This window comes from Cryptomeria japonica, unplaced genomic scaffold (genome assembly GCF_030272615.1).
Source record: "Cryptomeria japonica unplaced genomic scaffold, Sugi_1.0 HiC_scaffold_44, whole genome shotgun sequence".
Lineage (NCBI taxonomy): Eukaryota > Viridiplantae > Streptophyta > Pinopsida > Cupressales > Cupressaceae > Cryptomeria > Cryptomeria japonica.
The window spans coordinates 136,221-146,903 of NW_026728866.1; the positions used below are offsets into that span (position 1 = coordinate 136,221).

Genomic DNA, 10,683 nt, shown 5'->3' on the forward strand with positions numbered 1-10,683 from the left:
AAAAAATAATTTTTTTTGCATGGACTTGTAACCTTATAAACTATTCCCAAGAGGAAAATATTAAATTTACTATGTGGAACACCATTGCGATCCAATTATAAGTATTGGGATACTCTTCCTTGAAAATGTGTTTCTCCTTTTTTTGTGACGTTCCATTGACCCATATATATATATATATATATATATATATATATATATATATATATATATATATATATATATATATATATATATATATATATATATATATATATATATCTGTGTGTGTGTGTGTGTAATTAAGCATTCAAATTTTATTCTAAAATTTCTTAAAAAATATATCATGTTAATATTTATAAAAATAAAAATTATAAACATAACTTACGTTAAAATTTCTTCATTATTTCAAGTTAATTTGAAATTTAAAATATAAATATCACTTTTAGCTTGTGAAGTTGACAATTCTTTCATAAATGCTTCTAGCGTAGATCTTTACTTTTACATGGACAAAGGAGGTTGATGTACCAAAAATATGAAATTTTAAATTCAAATTGGAAAGAGACAAGTTTACAATTATGTAGTTGCCTTGATATAGAATATAAGTTAGATCTAGGTAGAAAGAACCGAAATGGAGGTATATGTTTAGAGAAGTGAGATAACAATGTAGGTAAAATGAATTTAGTGGTGTGTCTATTGTCAATATATTATTTAATGCTAGGTTTATATAGATATTTGTGTTTACAAATAGGTCATGAGGCTAGTAAAATGAGCCCAAATTCACACACTATTGTGTCATTTGCGATTGGGTATTTGAATTAATATATTTGTTCAAAATAGGCATAAAACTAAATGACAAATGGCATGGGTATGCAGAATTTGTGATCATACTATTGTACAATTCATTTTAGTTATGTTATGCACAAACATTTTGGCCAAGAAGTGATATTGTAATAATTTTATCCTTTTCACATGTTCATTTCGTAAATTTATTTAACATGATTTTCTTAAAAAACATACATCTCACCATAACTTATAATTAAGCCAACAAAACAAAAAAAGAAGTACTATATAGTGTAAAAAGTAAATACCAAATTAAACACTTCTACATTTACATCATCATATAACAATAAATTATAAGAAAAATTATGCATTCCTTTATTCATAAAACCTTGGAACATGTATTTTTGTTATAATATCAATTCAATTAAAAAAGAAAGTGCACTTTTGTATGAAAGTTAATCAAAGCTCAAATTAAATTTATTCTTGTAAATTTCATAACAATGTGCTATCTTGGAAAATATTTATATTGATAGGAAATGAGAGGTAAAATTGAATTATTTACAATTTCACACTTTATCAAAAACATTACCATGTTTGGTATTATTTAGTTCTATGATAAATGAATGTGAGCACAACAAGCGTGCCAATTATTTCAACATGGTCTTCTCATATTTTTAAGAGATTGTGCGTTCTTGAAGGATATGAATTCCCATATACCTGCACATATTGCATGATCAAAATGTATTGTTAATGTTATATTTTGTGAGAATCGAAAAAGAAATAATGCAATAAAATTTTTAATAAAAATAAATACCTTCCAAGCATCATGGTTGTGGCTTGTGGGTTGGTACCAGGGGAATCCTTATAAATTGAGCCATCCACAACTCTGAGATTATCAACACCTTTCACCAGATACCTTTCATTAACCACTAAACCAGCTTGACAACCTCCATGATAATGGTTAAATGTCCCTAGTGCCTCTTTGCAAAGCTTCGCCAAGGCATCATCATTTGATTGATTCTTTGGTAATGCTATTCCAAGGAATTGGAGTGTTTTGGAATTTCCACTATCAGTAAATGCAAACTCTTGGATAGAAGATGACATACTCAGATTAACCATTACTTTTATACCTTTCACACATCTTTGTAGATCAAGAGAGTGTGAATAGTAGTTGTAACGAACATAGGGGTTATCTCGAGGGTCTACGCTTTTAAGCCAAAGATCACCCCTTGATAAGGGAAATGCCAACTTAATATCAAGAACACCTAAATATTGTGTATTTGTACCATTATTCCGTTGGACAAGGCTACCACTTTCGATGTAATTTTGGGAATTGCCTAAAATGCCCGCTAATTGTGAATAAGAATCTTCAAGTGGTTTCGAGGATACTATAGTAAAGGCTGCACTAGGATTATCTTGAACTTGTTTACCTACAAAAGGTGAATCTAAAAGAGCAGGAATATTCATTTCTTTGAGTTGTCTTTTTGGACCAATTCCGCTTAAGAGGAGAAGTTGAGTGCTACCTATGCTTCCTGCTGACAAAATCACCTCACTATTGATTGACAATTGGTTAAGTGAAATTTGATAAATGAGACCATCATTATTGCTTCTGAACTCCACTCCGCTAGCCTTTGGCTTTCCTGCAATATAGATTGTTGATAATATTACATGCATACACATAGATGGATATATGAAATATATTTCTGAATATTTTGTAAAAGAATAAAAGGAATACTCATCAAAGTAAAGTAGGGTAGGGGAATTCTGAAAGCAAAATATGAATTGGTACCTGATCCCAAACTGAAGAGTATTCTGCTGGCAGTAGCATTGAGAAGAACTACAATATTTTCTGGATTTGCATACTGGAGTAGATCTGCGGCTGTATGTCTCTTTCCATTCTCGTCAAAGATTGAGCCACTGATCTTGGTGCCAACCAAATGATCGAAAGTGTGGCCGTTGTAAGGAAGAACTCCAGCTTGAAGAAGCCCATCCTTGGTAGCAGAATTCCAAGTAGAAAGCTTGTATTGTTGGAAGGCATTCAACCGTTCTACCCATTCATATGACTCATATACAAGTTTCTCATCCCACTTTATTTTCCGAATATATTCAGTGCTCGCCCTGCTGTAGACTCCACCGTTGATGGCTGATCCGCCTCCTAAAACTCTCGCCCGTACCAACTGCACTCCATCTTCTGAGACAAACCCCTGCGCTACTTTGGGATTAGTTGTGGGAGACCCTCTGAAATCCTCCACATCGGGAATTCCGTAAGGAGAGTCTCCCCTCTCCAATACTAAAACAGAGTAGTGCTGTGAGAGAGTTGCTGCCAGGGGACATCCCGCTGTACCTCCTCCAACCACAATGTAATCATATGATCTTGAAGCTGCCTTTTGAGCATCTGCTGTCATAAACGAATATGGGTACTCTGCAGTTGCACACAGAATCGTCAATGTCAAAAACAATCCTATGCTAAGAAACAACTATATTGATTCCAAAGTTTTTACCCACCCGGATTAGATGTTGCTGCTTCTGAACAGAATTGATGTGTAAACATCAGCAGGCATGAAATCAGAAGAAATAATTTCTCCATACTGAATGTGATTAACCAGTCTAATTCTTCTTCGAATGAATGTTTTGTGATGTATTTGCAATCGTTGCACTTATTTATAGATATTGTCTTTGAAATAGAATAAGAACAGTTCACGCGTATCTATCCATATGGATAGTATCGAGAATTTACTATGCATATTTATCCAAATTTTATATTGTCCTTGGTGGTTTTGTCAAACAAATCCCGTGATTGAAAAGTTCAAATTAGAAAATGAAATAAATTTTGTCAACCAATTATTGTTGAATTATCATCCCTCCACTGTCTTCGGTTTAATTAAAACAATAAAATAATGGACCATCTTGCATAAGAGTCTTTTACCAAGTCCAGTCAAGGGCAAGTGGAAATGTAACATGTCTGTCTTGCAGCCCATACGGTTTCATTCGTAATTTTATACATATTAACATATGGTCAACGTCTATCTACGTTTATACATATTAACATACGGTCAGCCAGACTTGTTGCAACACATATTGAATGCTCCAATTGTGCAAGATTCTCTTTCTACGAGAATTGATAATGCAAAGAGTCACCCTCAATTAAGATGTTTGAAATTTGAAAGGATTTAGTCAACAAGAGACCTTGGAGAAGGGCATGTGCTTCTGCCATATTATTATAACCATCCAGGAATGGAAGTACTGAAGCTACAAGAATATTTCCTTTATGATCCCTAATTACACACCCACCACCTGCTTTGCGTGCATTGTGTTTGGTTGCCCCATTAAAGTTTAACTTTAACTTACCTTTCAGAGGACGAATCCAATTGATTTTTAATCTATCTATTGTTCTTTTGGGGGGTTGGAAAGAGCTTTCCGTAAAAGGGAGATTAATGTGTTCCCAGGATTGAAGGATTTTTTAATCCCAATCTGAAAACGAAGAGTTGATTGATTTGGATTTTGCTACATATGCATTTACTACTTCTGAAATAGAAGTTTCAATTTTCTGCAAGACCCGAGATAAGCTTGAAGGTTCCTATCTAAAGATCCTCTTGTTTCTTTCCCACTAGGTGATCCTAGGAGGGATGAATTTCCAGATGCAAGAAAAAAATGATTGATGATAGAGTGAAGGCCAATTTGTGAATATATCCCAGAGATTCTCTGATAAGGGATAAATCCAATTCATTTTATTAATGATGTGAGCCCAACAGGACTGTGCAAAGGAACATTGTAATAGAAGGTGATCCACATCCTCTTGAGCCTATCCACAAAGAACACACCAAAAAGGATCAACAATCCCAAGTTTGATTAATTTGTCTTTTGTTAGAATCCTCCAAGCAAAGCATCCATCTTTAGAAAGGTCAACTTCATTCCAGCAGAATGAAAATGACCTTTGAGGTTGTGCTTGCTGCTCTTGACTGATAAGGGAGTTGTAACCTATTTTTATAGCTTCAACTCAATCTCAATACTTGGAGAATATGAGTTACTATTTGCAATTCCAAAATGCTCCAAAAGATTTATGGCGTATATAATTTGAATTGTAAAGATGCTAAAATCATATTATCAAAACTCAACTCTTAGGAAATAATGTAGGAGCCGTAATTTGTTGGCAAACTACATGTTCACACCTAATAACTTACAAAAATTGAGGCTACACCATATATAATTTTTCATCCAACTTCTCATTCAAGAAGACAGTTTTCGCATCAATTTGATACATATTCTAACTAGATTGAATAGTTATAGATGAGAATTTTTTTTGGGACTTGTAATGTCCACACATAGGACAATTATTCGAGTTAATTTAACTTATTGATAATTTATAATTAAAATATAATCCTATTGTTGCTATATAAATAGTTATAAGGTGAGGTTGTTCGTATAACTACGAGTGGTATCTTATCTTGTGAATGTTATAGATGGATTTTTTTTGATTGAGATAAACGGGTTTTACAGGGACCCGAAACCCAAAGTTAAAGAGCACAACAAACATAAGAAGTCACTAACTAGTCTGTAATGAATGACATAACAACCATGGAAACAGTGGCCAAACCTACACAACAAAAAAAAAAATAGAACAAGAAAAAACTTAAAGTTACTCACTCGACCAGAGATTACTTCATCTTCGAATTCTTTTGAGTCACCCTCTTATTGATGTCCTCGAGCTCATCCATGATGAACCTGGAGGTATTATTCTCCTGGTTCCTGCTTCTAGTCCTTGTATAGGGACCTGTGGTGGTTTGAAGTCTCGTACCCTGCAAGTTTGGTTCCTGGATTCTCTTCTTCCATTTGATGTCAGAGGATGGAATGCTTCTGTTGGTCTAAGCTCTTTGATCCGCTATCATCGCATTTACCTCTTTAAGACCCCGAGCACTGTTATTCATGGCTTCCCTACTGATATCCACCAGGTTCTTCAGATTACCCTTAATTTGTTATAAGCTAATCTCCAACTGACCAATCCTTGATTCCTGATCTGTTTTCATGGTCTTTACATCTTCTATGAGTTCCTGTGTCATTCAGAGAAGTTTATTCGTCCTGCTTTCCATGGGCGTCTCAGTGAAATTGTTAATGATATCTTTAATTCCATTCTTTAACAAATTAATCTCCTTACTGACCCAAAGAAAGCAATTCTCCTAGCTTTTGACAGCGCTGTTAAGGAGAGTACCAAAATAAGAATCTTTTTGGGTATCCCCCTGTTCCCCCTGTTCCCCTTGTTCAGTGTTAATGGGGATTTCCAGCTTTATTTCCGTCTGCTTTCCCTTGGTTTCCCCAATTTTTCCAGTTTTGGACTTCTTCGTATTTGGTGGCCCCGAATCTTGTAATTTGGGTTTTTATACTTACAGGCAGCCCTTCTGGGGTGTTTTTTTCTTTTGCTTCTTCCAGTGGTAGGTGTAATATTTCATTGGGGGCCCTCCTACGAAGAGGGATGACATATGGAATCATCCGAGACATTGAGTTCCCACCAGTCCATAGCCATACCAGACTCTTATTTGTCCATCTCGATATCTTACACATAATGAACATCATTGTTGGACGAAGATGTGGGGGGTTTAAGTTTTGGTTTCAGGGTCTCAAGTTAAGGTTGGCACATGCAAAATGATGTCAAAATGCTTATTTGACAATGGTACATACTGGTAAAACTCTAATTCCTGTGTGTTACAAATCTTTGTTATATTTTTTATGGAAGGATTATTGTTAAAATGTCACATTTATGGAAATAAAATTGAGTCTACTTTCATTTTTTTCAATTCTGATGGAATTTAATGTAAAAATGAGCAAGTTATGATCATTTTTGTGAAAGCAGCCTGTTCAGAAAATGGTTTACCAGATCTATAGTTAGAAAATGTGTTGGTATAGATATGTATAGTCAAATAATGACCTGACACTTGGTGTACGGATATATTATGATGTTGTGAACAAAATTCCTTCTTACTAGAAAAATTCATCTCAAATGAGTCAATTTCTAGAAACCGCCATGTCTACGTGAGTTCCTGTCACTACCACTACAAGAAGGTTGCAAAAAACTACTTCATGATTTTTTTATGTGAATGGTGACTATGTGTGGTCTTTTAATATCAAAATTATAATTCCAAAGTGTCTAAAGGTGTTGACGTGTAGAGTTTGGCATTGTGGTTTGTGTAGCCTATTGGTTTGAGAAAACCTATGTATTTGAGGTGTGTTTAGGTGAGTGTTGCTACAAAAGAAATTGATGTGTGTCTGAACCTGATATGGAGGGATGATTTTAGTCATGGACACGAGCCTTTGCATCACTCATGCAGAACAGGGTTATCACCATTTTTGGCATGATTCACCAAGCTATTTTCAAGAGAAGATAACAGATAGAAAGACAAAGAAATTCTTTTCTTGTGCCCTAAATGGTTTAATATCATAAAGTGGTAAGAGATAATATTGGCATAGCGTCTATCAAGAGTAATGTACCTCATAATCACTGCGGCCATCTCCGCCCAAAGTAATTTCAGTTCCTTCCTGTTATAGTCGCCGTCCTTCATATTTTTCACCCATTTCCTCTCGCTATCTTTGTCAACGAAAGCCGCAATGGCTTCTTTCACCACCTTCCTTTCTCTATAGAAATTGTTGCCTTCCATCTGCAAAGAAGATATCTCCATGACGAAGGTTTCATCAATTCTAAACTCCACTCCAAACGTCGTGAGGATGCCTTTCTCCAAACCATTCACAAAATCCTCTGTCACTTTCGGATCATTGCCATGAAGCCTCTCAAGATATGAAACAAGGACCCCATCAGTAATCTCCATCCATAGCCCTCTGTTCTTTTCCCATCTCTCATAGGAGGTAGGTTCCATTATGTTCTTGTCACCTCCCATTAGAAAGTTATCTTTGCAACAATGGAAACCCAACCAAAGCCAAGCAATGAAAAACTAGATACAAAACAAGGATATAGAAAACTTGGCTTTGGAATTTGAACGAAAATCCCATGAAAGATTTAATTCATTTGGCATTCTAAAATTATTAAAGAGATATGATTGGCCAATGCATTCAGTGTCCTTTCTCGTCAGTTGGCACAATTGTATCAGGAAAGTTTCCTTTCCCGTCCACCATCGCATGTCCACATAATCCACACCTATGTTAGCCAGGTGGTCCACTGGCCTATTACCTTCCCGATAAACATGGGAGATCATGAAATCATCAATTTTATTAATCATGATATGGCAAACTTGAATTAATTGAATTATGGTCCAGTTGGGCTCACTTTGCTCACTAACACACCTGATGATATTTAGAGAATCACTCTCGAGCCAGACTTTTTTGAACCCTTCTTTGATCACCATATGTAACCCAGTGTAAGAAGCTTTAGCTTCGATATGGTGGTTTGTCTAGGCGCCCAGTGGGATTGCCCCTACTGAAGCACCCCTACTGAAACAAGCCTACCATCATGGTCACAAGCAACTCCCCCTCAGCCAGCTGACCCAGGGTTACCTTTATCCACCCCATTGAATGTTATATATGTTGCAAGTAACTTCATAAAGACATTATTATTAAGTCTATTCTTCACATATACGAGGTTAAAATCCAAACCTAGTAGTATGGAATCTATGAAGGAAAACATATAAGAAATACACAACCTACAATACTTGCAAAATAATATCAAAAATAAGAAAATGAAAATAGACAAAATAATGATTTTTCATATGCAAAATTGTTACCCTGAATACTTATACATAAAATGAAGAGGGTAAGTGGAAAATGTTCCTTAGCCTAATCCTCTATGATATTTTGTGTATCTCAAAACAAAGATTCCATGCTCATTTTGGATACAATGTGTTTCTTTCTTGCTTCCCTCTCCGTCTCTCTTAGACATTTTCCATTTGCCTTCTTGATTAGGAATCTATCACCATTTTTTTGCCTCCTACGTTGAACACAAATTCTCCTTGTTGAATATCAATGATGTCTATTTCTTTAGCATTCGTTTTCCAATCTTTTCTCACCTTTTGTGCTGGTTTTTTCGTGTGTTCATAAGCTATTTCTTTCCTTTATTCTAAACCACTTTGATAACTCCATGAAAGGGTTTTCAACACAACTCTCCAATAAATCTCCACCTTCCTGAAAGCTTCATTAATCTTAACCACTATTCCATCTCCTTGGATTTTGTCTAAAAATATATTTTGATTTCAGACACATTTTGGGATTGAAGTCTACCTTACCATTCTCTTTTAATGGACTTAGGGTACATTTCTTTCCGTTTTTTGCATTCTCTCATCATATATTTAACTTCCACATTGCGATTCCTCTCACAAGATTTCCTTAAACACTACATACCTTCATTTAAGTGATACTTTTGGACATTGCATTTGAGTATCATACCTAGAGATTGGAATCTTGTCAGATTTGGATTCTAATTGTAATTGCAGGATAAGATAGCTAAATCATATGATCATATACACTTGAAACAACCTTTGATGAAATCTTACATAGTTAAAATGAGCTCTGCTACAATTCGCTATTAGACAGATTATTCTTCTTAGAAAGTCCTTATACCCTCATCAAAAATTGATATGATGATGTGATTAGGAAGGATACCTTATGATGGTGTTAAGAGAACAAGCATCGTGAAGGCCAAATGAAGGTTCAATTACCTAGATAATAATTTTGATGTTGAGTCTTGAACGCTTGAAGAAATGAGATAGTTAATTTTTATGATGATGATTGTAAATAGAATGAATCTATTATTATTTCACCTATGGACCTTATAAGACTTAGCAATCCTTGATGAGTAGGCTCATGTTTACACTGCAATGCGAATCATTAGGATGATTACAGTTAATTATGGAATTAGATTGTCATAATTATATCCATGTTTCCAATACCATGAGGATTATTAAATTGTTATGCTTGCTTCATGAAATAATATTTAATCGATTTCGTGCATTTTCCGAATATGATGTAGAATATCAAGTACTTCTTTGATTGCTTTATAAAATTTTAGGCAACGATCTTGTGCATGATCAGTTATGATCACCACAGTTAATTTGGATGCTTGAATTTTGTACTTGGGGAAAGGATTGCACTATATTTATTGTTAATGTGAATGCAATGATTAAATTTGTGTTATTATTATTTTGGATACATTAACGGTTTGTGTAGTGTGCAGAAATTTATTCCGTGGGCCATGGAATTCAAAGACTAACCATAGACCCCATGTGAACATAGTAAGGAAAAGATGTTGTCGATTTGGAGTGGAAATACCTCATTTATGTTGTGGAAATATGTTCATAATGTGATACTTAAATGAATGTTATTAAGTTTCTCGCGAGATCAAGTGTGGTAAACTAGTGGGTCATGTCCTTGTAATGGTGAGATTTGCCTCTTTAAGATTGCCAAGGTGTAGATGTGTGAATCATCATGTGCCAAGTGTCTTAACAAGTGCAATTTTCTAGTCAACTAAAAATAACACCCCTTAATTTTGATGGATGTCCATACCTTGCTCTAAAGCTCCCATTTTGGCATAGGCTATGTTTCAAGTTTTACAAAGGAAATAAACGATGAAACAACAAACAAAGTAATAAGGGCCTAAAATTGTACACCATATACCAAAAAAAAGGAAGACTCAATATAAGAAATACTCAAGTTCCGTGTGCAAAATAATAAGTTGAAAGAAAAGAAAGTTGTAGAGCATCAAATGGTGAAAATTCCACCATAACCACGTGTTAATAAGTATGAATGGGTTATAAGGAAATGACAAAAACAAGAATAATATTAGGAACATGAATTGACGAAATAGATGATTTTGTTGGCCATATAAAGATGATCTATAAGATGAGACAACATAAATTGTGTTAAAGGGGGCACCCAAATTGTTTTTTAATGGATTATAAGCATTATGAGCATCACTTAAGCTTATATCCA

At 34.7% G+C, this 10,683-nt stretch overlaps 1 protein-coding gene across 1 annotated transcript; it reads right to left on the reverse strand.

The window, feature by feature from the left end:
• Positions 1-1,433: 1,433 nt before the first annotated feature.
• LOC131862526 (protein HOTHEAD-like) lies at positions 1,434-7,622 on the reverse strand. The gene is made up of 6 exons (XM_059215000.1): positions 7,240-7,622; positions 5,334-5,353; positions 3,265-3,285; positions 2,549-3,181; positions 1,574-2,399; positions 1,434-1,476 (listed from the first exon to the last, which is right to left on the reverse strand). The coding sequence occupies exons 1-6, from the start codon at positions 7,620-7,622 to the stop codon at positions 1,434-1,436; spliced, it is 1,926 nt and encodes a 641-aa protein (XP_059070983.1).
• Between the last annotated feature and the right edge of the window lie 3,061 nt (positions 7,623-10,683).

Coding starts and splice junctions, on each gene's coding strand:
- LOC131862526 (XM_059215000.1), bottom strand. CDS start 7,622: ATGGAACCTACCTCCTATGAGAGATGGGAAAAGAACAGAGGGCTATGG. Junction 5,354..7,239: donor ATGGCCGCAGTGATTATGAG/GTACATTACTCT, acceptor TTTGTTGTGTAG/GTTTGGCCACTGTTTCCATG. Junction 1,477..1,573: donor ACAACCATGATGCTTGGAAG/GTATTTATTTTT, acceptor CAATATGTGCAG/GTATATGGGAATTCATATCC.